At 35.9% G+C, this 19,699-nt stretch overlaps 1 protein-coding gene across 6 annotated transcripts in view; it reads right to left on the reverse strand.

Annotated features, from left to right (window-relative positions):
• Positions 1–19,699, reverse strand: part of SMC2 (structural maintenance of chromosomes 2) — a 20,286-nt gene continuing 587 nt past the window's right edge. For 3 of the 6 annotated variants that reach the window (XM_068926669.1, XM_068926673.1, XM_068926671.1), the window contains exons 2-26: positions 19,551–19,602; positions 18,897–19,144; positions 17,850–17,999; positions 17,079–17,201; positions 16,047–16,085; positions 15,764–15,874; positions 15,541–15,585; positions 14,730–14,963; positions 13,897–14,046; positions 12,998–13,231; positions 11,947–12,106; positions 11,258–11,375; positions 10,311–10,449; positions 9,938–10,057; positions 9,416–9,620; positions 8,661–8,796; positions 7,437–7,561; positions 6,374–6,567; positions 5,939–6,082; positions 5,479–5,673; positions 4,719–4,919; positions 3,820–3,936; positions 2,235–2,395; positions 1,151–1,298; positions 1–271 (exon numbers count right to left, since the gene is read on the reverse strand). In XM_068926669.1, coding sequence (XP_068782770.1) covers positions 77–271; positions 1,151–1,298; positions 2,235–2,395; positions 3,820–3,936; positions 4,719–4,919; positions 5,479–5,673; positions 5,939–6,082; positions 6,374–6,567; positions 7,437–7,561; positions 8,661–8,796; positions 9,416–9,620; positions 9,938–10,057; positions 10,311–10,449; positions 11,258–11,375; positions 11,947–12,106; positions 12,998–13,231; positions 13,897–14,046; positions 14,730–14,963; positions 15,541–15,585; positions 15,764–15,874; positions 16,047–16,085; positions 17,079–17,201; positions 17,850–17,999; positions 18,897–19,064 — 3,612 coding nt within the window. In that variant the 5' untranslated portion in view covers positions 19,065–19,144; positions 19,551–19,602 and the 3' untranslated portion in view covers positions 1–76. The remainder of the gene's footprint in view (positions 272–1,150; positions 1,299–2,234; positions 2,396–3,819; positions 3,937–4,718; positions 4,920–5,478; positions 5,674–5,938; positions 6,083–6,373; positions 6,568–7,436; positions 7,562–8,660; positions 8,797–9,415; positions 9,621–9,937; positions 10,058–10,310; positions 10,450–11,257; positions 11,376–11,946; positions 12,107–12,997; positions 13,232–13,896; positions 14,047–14,729; positions 14,964–15,540; positions 15,586–15,763; positions 15,875–16,046; positions 16,086–17,078; positions 17,202–17,849; positions 18,000–18,896; positions 19,145–19,550; positions 19,603–19,699) is intronic. The other 3 variants (XM_068926668.1, XM_068926670.1, XM_068926672.1) reach the window with 1 other exon arrangement.

Genomic DNA, 19,699 nt, shown 5'->3' on the forward strand with positions numbered 1-19,699 from the left:
AGTTAAGAAGTTTCTCTTTACTCTATAGCAAGCTCAGAACGACACAGGACACTAAGACGTTTTGGCCCCTGGTGTGTCATTTGACAGATTTTCCTAGTGCCTGAGTCTTCTCTTTTGACAGCGTATTACTGGCTTTGCTGCCTGCAGATGTGTTACTTCTATTCTGAGATTGATCATGTCTTGTAACAGTGGATACTCCATCCACAAACTTGGTCTTGTAGAGGACATTAGCATTGTTGAACATTCCATCCTTCAAGGATACCACAATAAACTAAAAGAAACAAACAAACAAAATCTTAATAGCATAAAGCCTGCAGTTAGAGTAAGGATTTTAAATAACAATTGAGAAGAGGATTCCTGTTACTTTACGTGGCTTCTGTCTTGGTGCTAGTTCTTCAGTATTCTGAGCATAACTGAAACCACATCACAATGGGCTAGGCAGGTTAACATATAACCACAGCAGATGTCTGACCTGTGTATCATGTGTGTCTGTGGTCATTTCCCAGAGCTTGGTCTCTTCATTCTTGGGTAAGTAACAACAAAATACGGAATGCCCTTTCTTGATGCACCAATCATTGGAAAAGAGGCACTAGTTTTATAAGAATGTAAGATCCCTCAAAGTCCCAAAACATCATTTAAATTATTTCATAATACTGGTAACAAATGTTTCTACCACTAAACAGAGATAAGTACTACTTTTCTCTCAGAGTGAATGAATTTCTTCAATTCTGTAGATTTTTCATCATGCTTATGCCACAACATTACAAAGATTCTTTCCATGTGTGCCTGGCTTGTCTCAAAAGGGCCCAAAAGAGTTAAATTCTGTTCGAAAGCCTCTAGCATAAGCAGACAAACAAAAAAAAACACAAAACAAAGCATAGGTCATGCTTTGAATTGGTCATATCATAGATACTCTTCCTTATTACGACCCGTTTTCTCGCTGCTACAACAATTGCTTACATTAAAAGACACTGCTTAGAAGTTTCACTGCTGTCACATCATCAGTGCAGCCTCCAGTTGAAGTGACTCAGAAACACAAAATAAATCTCAGGAAGAACGTATCTAAACACCTAAGGCTCCCCAGCAGCAGGCTGCCTCTGAAAATAATAAGATGCATATATAGATTGTCACAATAGTTTCAAGATCATACCTGGGAGTGTCTGAAATGATTATGTAGCATCTGTCCGATATTCTGGGTATGAGAGAGATCAAGGGCTGCATCCACTTCATCCAAGATGTAAATTGGGGCAGGTTTGAAGAGAAGCATGGCTAAGATCAAAGACAAAGCCACCAACGATCTAGTACAGAGAACAAGAAAATTATGTTTTGCCCTCTAGTTTGAAGGACTTTTAATAAAACAATTGTTTGATAGTAACAAGAGACTCCCAAAAGCAGATTCACGCTGTGAGTTCTGGAGAGACAAAGAGTGACAGCTTCTGCGACAAGGTCCGACTTAAAAATCAGATTTCTGCCAAGAATGGGATATGTTACCTTTTAATCTTTTATCAGGAGACAAGCTTATTTAGATTGTGATATTTAAGATCATGCTGTTACTTTACATAGCTTCAGTTGTGAACTTTAGAGTACTGTTTCTAAAACTCACAATTCTTGAGGTGTTCAGCATCTTTCTCTGTTTTCCAGACCGTTCTTTACCTCTATTTCACCTCTTCCTAAATTCTATTTTTACTTTTTAATTTGTCAGATTTTCCTTAGAAGTTGCAGTACTCCTGACAAAAGAGCACATGCCCTGCATTGCAGCTGAAATCCCTCCTAAAGGTACTGGAGGAGAGAACAGGGAAGAAAACTTTGTCACCATGCTACTTTTGAATTCAGGGAAGAACTTGTCTATGCAGATTTTTGAAACTACGACTCAAAGAGGAGAACATTTAGTGTCAGCACTAACTCACTATTACCTAAAGTCAATGCAGTTTTCCCACCAGTCAATTCATTTTTGTCACTTCTCCATGGAGTAAAGTTTTTCTATCTATATGCTAAGCCAACTCAGTGTTCTAAGTCAAATTCCTCTTTTGTTTCTGCATGCATCTCACAGGCAGGTGTATTAGTACATTTAAACTGAAATGAATTACTAATATTTGGAAAATTAAACCCAACTGGTCAAGTCAGGGACCATCCCCTTCCAGGCAAAAATATTTACTTTTGCTTTTCTAAGTTATAGTTAGTTGGATTTATCACATAGATAACCACAATGGAAAACAAAAATAGGGATTACCAACCTTTGACCTCCACTAAGTTCTGTTAAATTTTCCTTCCATGTGTTTCCTAAGGCCACTCTGAACTCCAGACCATCTAAGACATTTTGACATTTAGAGGCTGCCAACATAGCTTTGGCTCCCGGTAGTAGTGTCGAGAAAATTGAACCAAAGTCTTTGTTCACCTAGAAGTCAGACCATCACAGATATTTGTAAAGGCTTTGAATCAAGACCTGCTGTATACTTCAAATGGTAAGCTGTGTTACGCTCTAGCTTTCTTGCCCAATTTAATTTGATTAATTTTTCTGTCTGGAAGATTAGAGCATATTGGACAGCGAGAAAATATTAGCATATGGAATCTTTTCTCTCTGTGATTCCGTACTGAAGATAGAAGCAAGATCCAGGAACGTATATAGGATATTTTAGACAGCATTTCAGAAGGACTACACATAAGAAAAACTAAAATGCTTTTTTTGCATTTCAACCAGGAAGAGGTTATGACCTATCTCAGATTTATTAATTATGTAAATTATGATTTCTGTTGATTAAAAAAAAACTATTAAAAGTAAAACCAGCTTGTAAGAGGCACGCACGGGTATCCTCCCCCCTCCTTTTCCTCTCAGGAATACTTCAAGAATGGTCAAATAGTGGATATGACGTAGTTTTGTAAACCTAGATTAAGAGTCCACTGGGCAAGGAATGCACCCAAGAAAGTACTTATTTTACCACCCATGAACCTTTTAAATATGATTCAAAGATTTATGCTGAACAAGATTTTGTGATCAAGAGGTAAGATCATGTTAGTGATATCTTGGAGTACAGGTGGTAATAACTAAAACTGATACTTCAGCTGTGAGCACTTTAAGTTACTTGACTAGATACGCACCTAATAAATCTTCCCAAAGGCCAAGAACTTGGAACTGGGACAGTAGAACAGGATGTGTCAAAAAATCTCCCAGATAGAGTATTATATCAGGAAAAAACATATGCTTTTGATATAGTACATACAAGAGAGAGAAATAGTAAGAAGGCAGAGTGCTTAGAAAATAGAAGCCTAAATCTGCTGCTGCTCTATTCCAATAGGAGAATACCAGGGACAGAAGCCGTAGCCCAGAACCACGGCCCCACACCGTATGACTATACGGTAGTCTAGTGACAGACCAAAGAGATTTTAACTCTGGACAGAGATCAATTTAAGTACACACACACACACACACACACACACAAAAGCAAGTTGGAGAAAACAGCGGTATGGTATCAGTCTTTGTGAGAGACAATGATGGCCGCATGCAAGTAGCTTAACCCTGCTCCTATTTTTGTGGGCACTGAAAGGAAATGGTAAACTAATGTTGCAGGTCTGTTATCTTTACTGCTCTCAGATTGAATTTGTTCCTTATTCTCAAAAGTGAGGGGAAACACAGGAGAAACATAGTGTGGCTGTTTTGTAATTTAGATTGCAATGGAGACTAGTCCAGGAATGAGACATTAGGATATTTTCACGGAAATATTCAAAACACATTAGTCCTTACTAACACTAAACTACGAGGAACTTGATTGTCAAGAGAAAATACATGCTAAAACACGAAAACTAGATTTGTGAGTGGCATACCTTTTGCCAAGCGATGTATAACGCTTCGTTTTTCTTCTGGTCAAGCTCTTCAATAGTTGCAAGAATTTTAGACTTATCATTCTCTACAATTCTTTTTTTCTTCATTAAGTCATTGTACTGGTGCAACGAGAAGACTGATTTCAGTGAACTCCGTACTTAATCTGTGCAAATTTCATTAAAACTACAGACAGATAAACTGTATGTATGAAATAGCTATTATTCACAAAATTGAAATCAAAAGCATACATTTAACTGTAGGTAGGATTCAGGTTTTAGGATATTATTTGTAAATTAAAACATTAGGAGGCTTTTCAATATTTAGCAACGAGGAAGACTAACATTACTTTGTGAAAGTTGCATTTCCTTTCCAATCTAGTCATGTTTTATTCTAAAACTTGCTTTCCACAGAAAAGATGCTTTTGTAGGCAAATAGGGGAAATGGACAAGTTCTAGTCACGGAAAAGTAGTAAGGTTAAAACATCAGTCAATTGACAGCTTTGAGACAATCCTGGAATACCTTCAAGACAGAGATGAAAGGTTGCAGATCAAGAACTGTTTATGAAGTATGTAACTCTCAAATACTGTAATGGATACCATAAAACTTGCCTAACGCTGCTGTTCCTGACTTAGAATGGACTGATGTAGGGGGAAGGAATGAAATTAGTCTTCTTACCATCCATAGTCAAGAAAGATTATGTCTAACCAAGATTACCAGTGCACAAATAGTTCAGTCACGTAAAATTAGATTTTACAAAAGGTGCCCTGTTATTACACAGAGATTTACTTTTAATTTTGGGGGTATTCAGAAACAGAACATACTGAAAATATAAAGCCATATTACACATAATATGATATGTCCATGCTGCCTAATCTCTAAGGTTAAAGCACAGAACGTTTACCCTCTCCTCTGCTTCAGAAAGCATATTCATAGCTCTCATGTTCACGTTTCGTCCCAGCTTCTCTTTCTTCTCCTGCAATTTCTGCAGCTTCTGACCAGCTTCTTTAGGGTTGTTTGTTTTGAAGTCATAGGCTGTGTTTGGCTGACCAAAGAGTGGTTTCTCTGAAGCTATCCATTCATACTCTTTCAACATTCTGGCCACCTGCAAGGGTATGAGAAGTAGATATGCTGAGGCTCTATTTTTTTTACATGGGAAAAAAAACAAATAGATAAACAACCCTAAAAATTACTTTAAACCCTTAATTTTGTTTATCTCAATACAGGATAGGTGGGTGCCTTTTCAATGCTCAGGTGACTTCCAAGACTGTAGGAGAATCAAAGTTTTTAGGGGAGTTTTCACACACACCTGTCACATGTTACTTGGAATACTTGTTTTTCCATATTTGGATAAGATGCTGCTATTGACTTTCTAGATTTTTGTTTAATTAGTACCTGATTGGTCCAAAAGATCAGAGTTTTCTTTTCACTGATTATTCTTCCCACTCTGATCTGTTCTATATTAGTCTATACTCATAAGCTGTTATACCACACAGATCAACACTTACAGTTTCAACCTCTTTTTTGCATAAAAACTTTTCACATCAGGATCTGCCAATATGATAGTGTGTATTATGAAAAGAAAAGCTATTTCCTTTGCATGCAGTGAGGGAAATAAGCACTTTCATTTACTAGAGGCAAGGAACAGCACAGTTTTATAATACCTTAGCAGCAGCTTCAGTAGTCTCTTGTTCATGTTTGCTGATGTTGTGTTCTAACGCTTTAACCTTAAGCTGCAATTCATTGTTTTGTTCTCTGTATATTACTGTCTCTGCAGATTTGGCTTTAATCTCCTTATCCTGTACAGCAATGATCTCCTTCTGCTTGGCCAGCTCCTTCTGGGCTTTCTCTACAGACTCCTGAAAAGAAAATGGGTCTGCCATGCGTTAAACCTCCTCTTTTTAAAAACTGGTGTTAGATACTTGTTAATAAAAAAGGAAGGACAGCAAGGGGGGGGGGGGGGAGAAATTCACACATGGTAATAAGGCCAGAAAATAACTACTTAGACTAAACATAAAACAAATGCTGGCAAACAAACATACATACAAAAATGCATATTAAAGTTTAAGCTTTAGGGGATCTTAAGTCACACCAAAACTGAAAATGAAACACATTCACTTTTACCTTGGTCTTGGACACCTCAGCTGCCATAGCATTAACCTGCTTCTGGTAGGATTTGATAGCTTCATCTGCAGCTTCCATCTGCTGTTTGTAGGTGGACTGTTCTCGTTTTAGCTCCTCAAGTTCCAGAATTAACGCCTCAGCTTCCTAAACAGATGTGTTCAGAAGTACTAAGGTTATACTTAAACGGAAAGAAGTAACATTCAGTTTGATATAGTAAATGCTCCAGAACACATTACGGTCTCTGTTCTTCAGCAGTGGGGTGATCTCACAAAAGAGGAAGCAGCAGTTTCTACATGCTAGTGACTACAAATTAATGTTATTTTCCTGAAACTGATAATACAAAAATTTTTAGGAGAATTAAAGTTTTGAGCCCCTTTGCGATTACTGCAATGGCTTTTGGCACTGTGAAATTGCTAACAGAAGCACAGGATTTACCTGCTGCTTTTCTTTTGTTTTTTTGCTTGAAGCATCTGCTTTTTTCTTGGTGCCATCTAGTTTCTGCTGGGCATCTTTTAGTTCTTTTTCACGCTCTGCTTCTGCATTCTTCATTTTGTTCTCTAATACCTTGTACTTTTCTTCTGCTTTCTTCTGACTCTCTTTGGTTTTCCTTAATGTCTCTTCACACTGCTCTGAATCAAGAAGTATAGCACTGAAGTTGGACACTGTTCTCATCCTTAAGTTCACATACTGAAATAACATGTCTTTCTCTACTAGAAAAAAAGTGGTAAGTTTGCTAAGTACTGCGGTCAGCTTTTTTAATGATTCCTCTTTTAAGGCAGCATATTAGTGTTACCCATTACTGGTAAGGCAACAAATAGAAAACCATTCATTAATGTTACCGAAAATAAGCTTTCTCCCCTGCCTTCTCTCTCTCTCTCTTTTTTTTTTTTTTTTTAAAAACATAGGGGCAAGTATATGCCAAATCACACGATCAAGAAATATTCATCAAATGGCTAGCAAATAAGATAACATCAGTTTTATTCCTTCTATTTTTTTCCTTTAATTGTTTTATTTACTACTGCATTTCCTTTTCTTTTTTTTTTTTTTTTTTTTTTTTTTTTACATTCTTCCTTAGCTATATGAACAATAACTCTTTCCAAATGCTTTCTTGTCAAATTATTTAGAGTGCAAACTTTAAGCACACGCAGCCATCAATTATTTGGAAAAAAAGAAAACTCCTCAGATTTGGGATTAAATCCATTATAAAACTCACACAAAGCCATTTTTCCAGTTATTTTTCCAGTTACAGCATACAAAACCCCAAACAAGGATATGACCTTTACTGCAAGAGAATGAGCTACTTTATCTGAACCTCCCCATACAGTAATCTATTATGATTTTGTGTTTGTTATATATTCCAAAATATACAAAGCTAGTATTTTCAAGGCTAAAAATTGTTTTCAAAAGTGAGTATTTTGCAACAGAAATATCCAAACAACATCTCTCTCATTTTCAGCAGTTGTATTCCAATTCTTTAGTTGAAAGCTATTTGTCTCACCAATGGTTTTCTTCAGGGCTTCCAGTTCTTCTTCTTGTTTGTGATAAGCACTTTGCTGAAGCTTAGTTTGCAGTAGCTCTGCTTCTTCAGACTTCATCTCCCACTGCTGCTTGAGTTGCTGGTACCTTTGAGGAGAATATGGGATATAGACCGCTATTAGGAAGGGTACCCAGCATTTCAGTTTCTATGTTGAAATACATAGATATAGAAGTATTTATTTCCCATTCTAATGCGAGATACAGTGATGCAGTGGATGAGTGACAGCACTGATGGCTTAGGGTTTCCCTACTCTAAACTTCATTTGTAGTTCATAAGGACTAGAAAATAAATAAGCTTACATACATAAAAGTCTTATAGTTTCTTTAACAGCCATCATAAAGTACAAGGTATGTGCAATTCCAGTTACTGTACACATAACCCAGTTATGCAGTTCCAGAAAGGCATATAAGAACAAACAAATGCAATACATAAACGGAGCGTGGCAACAATTCAGAGCTCATGTTTTTCAACCAGCAGCACAACAGATTTTAGACAGAAACATTAAAGAAAAATTACAACTAAGAGTGAAACTAGTTCCTTCCTTTTGGCCATATTTCTGAAAAATAATGATGATGACAAACTGAAAATCTGAAAGAATTTGAAAAATAAATCCAGCAAAGAGCTTATATAAAACACTACCTTTTAATGGAATGGTTTTTACAGAACCAACCAAATATGTTATTATCCATCTATTAAAGAGATCCCCATCCATCTATTAAAGAGATCCAGTAATGGATCAAACCTGAAATAATAGCTGAGATCACATATGTAATTCAAATCCTTATAACAGTATCTGTCAGATATTCCCCTCTAGTATCCTTATAGTTTCTTGGAAGAAAAAGAATCAGAATCTGGAATTCTGGATGGGTGTTATAAAGTGACTGATGATCTATTCTTCAGTGTACCTAACATGAAATTTGGAAACCTTGAGGTAATTTCAAATAGATATCAGTATGTGCTTTTTTTTTTTTTTTTTGAATGTATTAATTCAAGCACAGTTTTCCTGCTTGTGTTAACCAAAAATTAAGTATGCTTTTGTTTTCCTTCACTTCCCACGGGAAACAGTCCACCTGCTCTGCATGTTAACTTCTCAAGAGGCCCTATGCCCTCTAAAACTATTTCGTTATATTACTTTTACACATCACATAGGAGAAATAACAAGCATTTTTATAAGGCAAACCTTACCTTTCAGCAACATTCTTTAAGCTTGCCAGCTCTTTTTCTACAGTTTCAAGTTCAGATTCCTTTGCTCTGAGTTCTACTTCAACATCTTTCATTTCTTGAAGTTTAGACAATATTGGTGTAGCCTGTGAGGACGCACCTGTTAAATGAAGAAAAAAAGCAAAGCCAAGCCAACTAATTGGAACTTGTCTAGTGAATTCATTGCTGGCAAATAACAAATTCTAAATGATAACAATGATGCGGGTTGCTGATTCACATTAGTTACTTAAATAATACAACAGAAAAAAAAAGACATGATAAAGTTACAATCGTCGTCAGTTGGGACAGACTACCTTTTATGGTCAAAGTTAGTTCTGCAGACTCTAAATACTACAAATATATTTCTTGTGAAATTAACTAATTTTTCACATTTTCATTTACCCCATCAACAAATGCTTGAATTCAGAGTATTTCTCCCCAACTCTCTTCCAAAAACATTCTACAGCCAAATAAGGTTTAAGGATTTAAAAAAAAAAAAAAAAAAAAAACACCAAAACTTCTTTATACAAACAGTTTGCCATTAATGGTCCTTTTCCTATTCTAACTGTTACTCGATTTCAGTTTGGAAAGTACAGACCATGTCTTTGCTCAAAGATCAAATTATCTCAAGCATAAGTCTAACTGTAATTTTACTGTTAATTTATATAAAAAACATGCAGAGCAGTAAGCAAATCAACACAAACACAATATTGTTATATAGGAATAAATATAGCAGTTGCCTCCACTTAGAGTGCCCTGGGGGTCAAAAGTATCTCCTTCAAGCGTAACACTTTTTGTCATTATCCTTTTGTCAAAGGTCACTCTCTTAGCATTATCCATGTTATCACAGACCAGTGTTGTTCCAAATACATATTCCATTGCCTTCTGCAGTTCAGATTCATACCCAACTAGAGAAAGGGCCAAATGCAAGTTATCATTGCCGACCTAGAAATTGAAAGAAATGAAGTTAGTATGCCTGAAGTTATACATTTTTCAAAGTCCATTTCTGGTATCTCTTGATAGAAATACTTATTAGGAACACTTTCATTAAATTTTAAAACAAGATTTCAGTTAATCAAAAGTGGAATAATAATTCAATTAAACATTGCATAGCTCAAGGATTACAAAGGAAACAATAAAAATCAAGATACCCTCAAACTCAAAAAATTCTTATTAATGTACGGTGAAAAAGAGTCAGGTTTTTAGGTATAAATAAAGGAATTTAAAAAAAAAACCCAAAACACAAGCATTTATTTACATACCAAGCTTTTGGCCAGCTTGACAGTTTCCTGACCCACGCACCTAGCCGAAATTCTGTTTAGTGGAATGATGGTGTATCGTCGCTTTAGTTCACCCTTTTCTAGAAGTTTTTTACCAGTAACCTAGAATGAAAAGTTATAGAGCATATCTGAACATATAATTAATTTTGAAAATTAAGATATATGAAATTGTAATAGGAATAATACAAGTTTATTGTTGGTAACAGCTGTGCAGGACTATTGACCTAATTTAGGCATCTACACTTGCACAAACTAGTCTTAAGCAATCATCAGTCTTGAAACACAGGATTTCTAACCCTGAATTACATGACCTAATCTCAATATTTAGACTTCTATATTAAAGTAATAAACATACCTCTGTGTCCACAACGACATTATAGAGTTTTCCTCCAGCCACCACTTCAAGGGCTTTTGCTGTGGATATGTCTTTCACAATGATAAGAGATGCAACAAGGCCTTTAACATGGTTTGGATTCCAATTTTTTTCTGGATCTCTTAAAATAAATCACAATTATGATATCAGAGGTATGGTCCTCGTCCCCATTTCTTAGAAAAAAATGTTATTAAAAACCTCAAATTGCTTATTACAGTGGTATAAGAAACTTTAAACTCTATGAGAAAAAACACAAGAATGGTTAAATTAAATATTTCAGAGCAAAAGAGCTCCCAATAAAGTATCAGTTAAATTCAACAGAAGAATATCTTCCTTGATTTTGGCATAATTTGTTCACCTAATTTTTATTTGATTTTTTTCACTGAATCCTATAGTAAGCCAGTATGACCACATGACTATGCAAATTTAGTCCGATTTTTACATGAGCACGTAACTTTGGAGATGTATATGTTTCTGATTGGCAAAGAAAGATACAGTGTTGAGTTCCATAAAGTAAGTCTATTCATAATTGTTAGGGAGCACTATCTGAAAAGTAAAGGTTATCTATTTTTGAAGTGAAAACTGATACTGCAGTTTTATGTTAAAAAAAAAAAAAAGTGTATTTCATTACAGTTACTGAACTTGAGCTATGGTTTGCAAACACCACCTTCAAAACTGTTCAATTCAAAAGATTTTGATAAAGTTGCAGTTTAAAACTGCATGATTTTCTCTGCTGCTCATTAATTCAGCTAACATTTTCTGACTTTTTTTTCTTCTGCACATGCTTCAGGTAAAATGATCTGTATCCACAGACAAAAGAATAACAGCTACCAAATCAAGGGAATTTATCCTTTAAGTCACACAATCCATGTATAAAATACCCTAGGAAGCAGTTTTAAAGGTGTTTTAGGATCACTCCGAGACCTTACTTGTATTCAAAATGTAGATTGGGAAACTTGGCCATCAAGCCTTCATATAATTCTTTCAGCCGACTGATATCACGAGTCAATTCCTTCTTCTTTGCTAAAAGTGTTTCTTCTTTTATGTCTAAGAGTTGAACAAAAACAATCCACTGAGTATCCAGAGCACAGATACGAAGCAGATTAAGAAGCGCTATGCTACACTGTTTATCTAAAGACAAAAATAATCTAAAAGTTCTTTCAAGTAGGTTTCCAGTTTAATCAAAATATTAACACCAACGCATTATGAAACATACAGAAGAGAAAGAAAATCTCACGTGCTTCTCTTAACGTTATTTTAGACATCAACTGATACTTCAGGGTAGGATAACTAACTTCCACAGCAAACGTTACATGGAACAAGAAAAAACTGTTAGTAAAGGTTTGTGGGCTTGTGGGGGGGGGGGGGGAGGGGGAAGGGAATCTAAATGTCTAAAACTCTAAATTTCTTCTAAATTTAAACTCAAACTTTAAAAGGGTTGACCTAAAGTTTAAAGTAGCTTGATTTTATAAACCATTTTCTGTGGACGGTAAAAGATCTGCAGCGCTCTTATCAGAGAAATTTTTCTGGGCGTGAAAGCAGTATAGCTATTCTTATGGATCCTCGTATATTCCTTTCCAGATTCCATCAAAGTTATGCACCTAAAGTCTGTACAAACCTTCATAGTTCAGCTTCTTCATTTCATTTTCAAGTTTTTCTTTCATTTTTCTTACAGCTTCAAATGCTTCTTGGTCTTTCTTGTAGCCCCCATCCATCTTTTTAACTTCAGCTTGTTTCGTCTTTAATTCCTGTTGTGCGTATTTCAGCTTCATTTCAGCCTATTATGGAATAAGAGAACATAGAACTAGAAGCTCTTCAAACAGTCTTGTGGGTCCATATTGAGAACGCTTGCACTAATTTGGTGCTTACATAGTTTGTGAAACTTTCCACTGGCTGCAGAAATGCAAAAAAAACAGCCACGGCCTTTGAGAGGAAGAGCACTGGTGATTCGGAAATAAACATATAAATCACCTATTTAGACACTGTGGCTCATATTACCAGACGAATATAGTTTCCCCAAAAGGTAAGAAACAGGGTAAAACTATGCGAGACAGCTGTCATCCTTATTTTTCCAAAACAATTTTTTTTTCTTAAAATGAGACAAGGAAGGTTCAATTTTAACACTGAAAATTTAAACTCCTCACTGAGAACTACTACAGGAAAGCTTTTATAACTTAAGAGAAAAATAAACTGTATCTGTTTTAATTGTGTGACTAGCACACAATTTAACTGAGCAGAAAATAGTTCTTTCTGAACTCTCTATTCAGAGTCTCAGGCAACCCTACTCTGAGTCCATTAGCTTTATTGTAGAAATAATTCAATCTGAATGCACGTTGTGGGTAGTTGTGTTTATTTCCTCATATCCAATACTGTCAGTAATTTGAGTAACGTGAATCCGCCCTTACATCTCAAATACTAATTTCTGTGTTTTCTCTTAGCAATGCTACAGCTTTTCTTATTTATCTGTATCACTGTGGCGATTTTTCACAACCTGTGTTATCAAAGAAGTCACCTTACTGTGTATGTCAATCTACATAATCTCTTGCATGGGTACTCTGCAAATATCTCTCATAAACCTTTCTTCAACAGTATTCTATTTGATTTTCAGGAAAAATTCAGAAAAAAAAAGCAAAAAGCCTCTCTGGGACAGATAAAGCTTTGGTTCTTACCTGTTTGGCCTCTGTTACTGCTTTGCTGATATCATTTTTGCAGATCATCATCTGTTCAGCAAGAGTGGCTTCTTCACCATCGTCATTGCTGGACAGGCCAGCAGACATAGCATTAAAATGTTTTTGTGCTACAGCTAAAGCATCTGCATCTTTTTTACTTGCTTCCTGTAAAGCGTTTAGTTCCTCCTGCATTTTCTTCACTTCTTTCTCCTTTGACACCAATGCTTTAGAATCCTTTAGCAGAAGGAAGAGGAATAACAATTAAAAAAAAAAGTCAGCTTGAGTCCCATTAACTTTAAATCTATGTTGTTTAGAAGTGGAGCTACGAATAGTTTTGTCAATTAGATTTCTATGAGACTTTGTCAGATTGTGATTGTACAATCCCTCTTTGCACGTTTTCAAGCATGTACTAGCCCTATCAATGCACTGAACATTTGCAGGAAGAGAAGAAATACATAAAAGTGATGACAACTGCACAGGAACTGGCAAAAATAGTCCTTTCTTCCTAATATCTATCAAGAAAAGATTTATTTAATGTTACTCTTGCATTAAAAACCTTAACTGAAATCTGGATTTTTTTCTCCTTTAATTTTAAGATCACCGCATTTCCAGAGTGCAAAACATTTTCAATGTCATTGGGATCTTCCCTGGGTTTAAGGGAAAATTGACAGCAGCCAAGAGCTGTACTTTCTTCATACAAACATCACTTTTGTTTGTAATGGTAACCTACTGCCTATACCATACAGAAATGAAACAGTGCCCTGAGCATTTGTTTCCACTTTCCAGATGTCATTCTTGCTGATCAACTTTGGAAAGTTAAGATAAGAACCTTTTTGCATCCCTGAGTCTGAAGAACTCATTTTGTGCTTAAAAAGAAAAATTGTATGCAAAGGTCTTACCTCCTCCATACTTTTTAACAGTTCTTTGCGTTTATTTTCTTCACTTTTTAAGTTTTGCTTCTTGAGATCAAGAGCACTTTGCGCTCTAGTATCAACTCTCTGAATTTCTGAAAGAGCACTTTCTAATGAACGGAGCGTCCCACCAAATTCCTGCAATCAGAAGCAAAAGAAATCTAACCCAGCCTAAGAGCAGTTGATACAGTATTTGTAATATTTCATCTTTTGTTCACAGCTGTTTAGACAGAGGAAGAGGAACATCTGGAAAAGGATGCATAGGCTGCAGATTCCAAGGAAAACCAGTCCGAAACATCTCTTCCCTCAGCCAGAAATCTAAATTAATATGAAGCCAGTAAGGCAGCACAGCATCAGTTATCACTGGACATTGCCCCTGTACAAAAGCGGCATTTAGGCATTTAAAGGTCCCATCAGCCATCTGTATTCAGACAGTTCTGCTGCTCCAAAACTAGAGATCAGTATCGATGTCTTTGTTGAACAAATTTCCTTTTTAAAATGTATTTTTTTTTGAGATACAAAAAAAAAATCTCAAAAAAAGAACTCAGAGAGGAAGAACTCCGGCAAGTTCACCCTTGAACGTACAGAGTGCAAAGATGATGAAAAAATGGTTTCTATAATTATTCCTTACTTATAGCAACTAGAAGTAAAGCATTTCAGTCAAGAATGAATTAAATGGATGCCTTTTAGACAATGGCTAAGAATGACAATGAGTACTACATAATAAAACATAGAAATTCATAAAATCTGGAAAAATTTCCTTCTCCACAATTCCTAGAATTAACATACTCAGACAAGCGCATGCCTGCTTCCTCACATACCTTATCTCTTTTCTTTTCCATTTCTGCTATTTCTTCATTAAGTTGTCTCATTTTCTTTTCACTTTCAGCTATTGATTCCCGGAGCTGCCCTATATTAGCCTGCATTTCCTTTAATGCATCAGCAGAGCATACCTTTGTCTCTTCAGCCTGAACAAACTGATAAGCAATATACAGGCGGCTTAAATGCTCTATTGCTCGTGTTACTTTTTGGTACTCTAGATAGGATGATCGTTCCTGAAAAGAAAAGTCACTTCTAATAATAAAAAAAAAAATTAAAATAGTATTAAGTAAGACCACTATAGAAAACTTTAAGTATTTCTACTGCCATTATTATTTGTCACATGAGCGAGAATAAGAACGACCACTTTTCACGCTTTGCGCAATGTATGTCAGGAGCTGGTAAGAGAAGAAGGACTCTCCATGTTCAAGAATATATGTACAGTATTACACATATGCAAGCACAGGCCTGCTTAGGAAGATCTAGGATAAAACAATGCTCATACAATTGACTATACAGCAGAAATATCACCTGGAGGTATATCTTTAAGAACAAAGATATGTTTTGTTTACTACTTGTATCTAGTTCTCTTTGTTTTCTTCCTTCTCCCTATGTTCCCTTCCAGAATTTCTGTCAAGCCCTGAATGTCACATCTTCCGTATTTGGTCAGAAGACAAGTTTTTTAGATCACTTAAAGGATTTCATAAAGCTTGAGAACACATAATAGTTTTAGCCACTGTACACTAGTTCAAAGTAATTAAAGCTATTTTTTCAGTACTTTAAGACCTCTGCCATACATCTAATTTTCAGTACCTCTTTCAGTTTCTGTAAAGTTGGAGTGATCTCCTCCTCCAAGATCTGAAACAGAAGACAGAATACATTTACTTTCAGATTTTTAAAATTCTTTTATCTTTAAGCATGAATACGTAGTTGCAAATACAGACATGAAATATTCTGTAAATTAAAAACATGCCAGACTAGTTATCGTATTATCTTTCAGAACAGTAGAATAAAGTACTCTTTCAACATATAATACCGTTTGAATTTCTTTCAGTTTGGCTTCCTTTTTCTCTATGGTCTTCTGGGCAGCTATTTTCTTGCATTCATACATCCTAGTGCCAGCTGCTTCTTCAATCATAGCTAAGATCTGAAATAAAGCAATTTGACAAAAATGTGACTTTTTTCTTATCAAGTGAAATATAATCAACTCAAAATTGAGTTGAACAACTTATGCCCCCCCAACTTTTTCAAAATTTTGATTCTTGGCATTCAAATTAAATCAGTAAAACTCAAGAAAAAACCTCTCACAACAGTCTTACCTCTGGTGGTTTCATGTTTAGAACTTTGGTAATTCGTCCCTAGTGATAAAAAGATGAAACAAGAATGGTGTTTGTGTGCCATGCTATAGTGGCAATATAGTAGCCAATATAGTACAAAATATTCACTTTTATACACTATATTACAAGATCAAACAGATTTTTTTTCCCCCCCTATAAGGATAATCTTGCTTTACTTTTATTACTTTGTTCCTGAAAGGTCAAACAAATATGAGTCACATTCCTGCCGATAAGCTTGAAACTGCCCTTATAGCTTGTCCTAAGCTCTTATTCCAAACTCCTGCTTACGTCCTAATTACAGACTACTGTGCTTACTGACTTGCTGATCCTTGAGGCTCCTAATCAGACTGCTTTTCGGAGGCTTAGTTCATATGTTACTAGGGGGAAGTGCCTGTGTAGAATGGGTGCAAAACTGTTCTTGTTGCAGGAATTTGGGAAAATTCTATTTGAAACAGTAAATTCTGTTCTGTTCTAGTTCCTTGTCCCTCTGTTGATGTTCATCAGGGTCTTTTTAACTGGCCAGCTCTTTCTTTGTTAACGGCAACTTAAGAAAGCAGATATCAACTCTGTACAAAATAGTTTAACACGGAACACGCATAAGGGAAAAAAAATTTGGCTTTTAATGCAATAATGACAGCAACATGTAGCCGTAAAAGAAGCAAAAAGGGAAAGAAAATTGCTATTGGCATCAAAAGATGAGTTAAGAAAAAACAGTAAAGTCCTTTAAATATTAATAAGCTATGCATGATGTTAATGCAGACATATATCTTAAAAGAGTTCACTATAAGAAGTCTGAGGGGAGGAAAAAAGGGAGAGCTAAAAATTGCATTTTAGGGTCAAACTATTTCAGCTGTACTGGAAACCTTAACTACTGAATAGATATTTATCATTTTTACCTGACCAGAACTTGGTTTTTTTCCTATTACAAGATGAAGTGTTCTTCCACTATCTGTCCTCCCCCAAGTTTTGCATAATTTCTATTCTTGTTGGATTTTAGAAAGATGTGCACAATACCTGCATAATGAGGAAGTGAGGATTATTGACATTGAGTCCAACAGAACAGAAGAGATCCTGCACACGGGTGTTGGTAGCATTTACACCATTGATGAGATACTTATTTCTACCTCCAATGACAACCTGGACAGAGAAAAGGGAAGAAATAAGAAATCTAAAAACGGCTTGATATTATGACAACATAAGCTGCAATGAATTACAAGAACCAAAACCTGAGCAAATCCTAGCTATGTGTATACATATACACAAGCATACCGCACAGAAGAGACTAGATCCTGCTAGTGTGAAAAGGTGTTTAAAATACCTTACGTAAAAGTGAGAGAGTCATCAAGGCTAATATTTTTACTCTTAATTGAAAAAAAAATTTCCAGATTTCACAAGGTGTCGCAGCCTTTTACCTGGGTGATGTTTTCATCAGAAAAATAAAGGTTTCTATGATCTTAGAAAACAAATTTAACTTTGATGAAAGCAGAAGAGAAAAAAAACACAGAAGAGAAAATTATAACTTGCTTCAGGAACTTTATTCCATTATTATGTTTCTATGTAAGTAGAAAAAAATTATTAACGCATTTAAAAATTGGAATTACTAAGGCAATTAATATTATCTACTACACTGGATCTACTTTGATACTTTCTGTTACTAACTTCATTGCAGAAGCACTGCTTTAACTGCAAAAACTCAGGGGCTTGAAAAAATTAACTTTTTCTTGAAAGTCACTCTGTTGAGAACATCAGAAGTGTATACAGGTTTCTGAACAAATACAGACTCACCTGCCTAGTGACAATAATCTCATCGTTAGCTTCAAATCCCAATGGACTTTGTTTCTTGTCAGAATTATCAAAGGTGATAGAAACGGTTGCTTTAGTAATTCCAGCTTGCCCATTTTTATAAACTAGGTCCTGCAAGTTGGCAGCTCGCACCTAAACACATGAAACAGATCTATGCATTTTTTTTTTTTTAAATAAAAATCGTTATACAGCTTCAGTGTGTACAGTACTAGTGGTGTAGGTTCTGGAGAAACGAATGAAAAACGTTGGAATTGTAATGTTGAAGATTCAGTTAATGGGGAGATTGAGATGTGGGAGTTGCAAGACGTTAGTACTGTAAAACCACAGGCGTGTGCCAGTCTAGTTTTAGTCAGCTAGCTATTTGTTTCTGCATGAGACTCCTAATAAAAACCTGAATGTCTATAAAAAAATTCATATGTCTAGTTAGTCACCAGTATCTTTACTTAAAGAACATTTATTATTCACTATACAGTTCACGGGGAAGTCAAACAGAAAACTTTCCTTGCAGTTCTCCTAGAATTCCGGGGGGGGGGGGAACCACCTGAAAACAGTGGTTCAAATTTACCTCACAATACAGCCTTATATAGAGAGTAAAGCAGATATATCAGCTTTTAAATAGCAGATAGTCCAAGAAAATCTCATTTTTATTTTTTTCTGATGAACTAGTGGTCAAATTTTAAGACCTGCTTGAGAAGTATGAATGTTTATTCCAAATAAACAAGCTTAGGCCTTTAGCTATTAAAGAAATCCAGCTTTAAGCTGCTTCCTTTTAACTGGGTATTTTTATTCTAAAGTTCCAAGTTGCATACTTTATGCTGTTGTATTATATTGACAAAATTGTAGTTTAAACTTAATGCAAGAGTGAGAAATAATGATAAAATTCAGCTTTGTGTCCTGAAAAATCGGAATAAATAAAATCATTTTTTGGACAGAAGTACCACATTAGGTCCTCCAATAGAGATTAATCAAGAAAATAATAAGAATAAAGTCACTGGCAGAAGAAAGATCAACCCACCCCCACCTCTTTACCTGAGATAGGTTGGCGATGCCCAACAGGAAACAGATAGAGTCCAAGATGTTGGACTTGCCACTGCCATTCAGCCCAGTAATGGCATTGAATAATGGATCAAAACTGTTGATTTCTGTCCTCTGAGCATAGGACTTAAATCCTTCAATGATAATTGATTTGATGTGCATGTCTCTATGTCCCTAGAGAACAAGGCCAAGTGTTCCTCCAAGGGGTATGAAGAAAGATTTCTGAACTATAATCCTGTGTACTACAAAATAAGGAAAAGAAGAAAATAAATCATGCTACATTCCTGAAAAAAAAAAAAACTAAATTTCTAATACTAAATGAGCAATGAGTATGCCTGGAAATGACATGCAATTTTATGCCCTTTAAGTACCTTTTTTTTTTTTTTTTTGGCTGTGAAAGGTGGACCTCCGATTCAGGATGCATCCCAACAATAAACTGTACTTTAAAGGGCCTAAGCAACATGATTCTATTCAGTTTGCATCATGATATTTGTATGAAGGCCGTGGCATAAGAGTTTTCTCGCAAAGTTGGAGGTTATTTCATCAGCCAAAGAGAAGGGGGAGGCTGGAAGCTTTCAGAAGGCAATAAAAAGACAGCACCCCTTTTAAAAGGGGCAGCGCCGAGGGGGCAGCCCGCGGAGCTCTTACCAGCGCCCAGCTCCACCGCTGCCCCGCCGCCCTCCGCACCTCGCCTGGAGAACTGAAACCCAGGAATAAGTAGATAAAAATCACGAGGACCTCAGAGACGAGACTGCCTCATCTCTGAAGCGCCGCGAAGACAGCCCCCGCCCGCCCGC

This window comes from Struthio camelus, chromosome Z, assembly GCF_040807025.1.
Source record: "Struthio camelus isolate bStrCam1 chromosome Z, bStrCam1.hap1, whole genome shotgun sequence".
Taxonomy (NCBI): domain Eukaryota; kingdom Metazoa; phylum Chordata; class Aves; order Struthioniformes; family Struthionidae; genus Struthio; species Struthio camelus.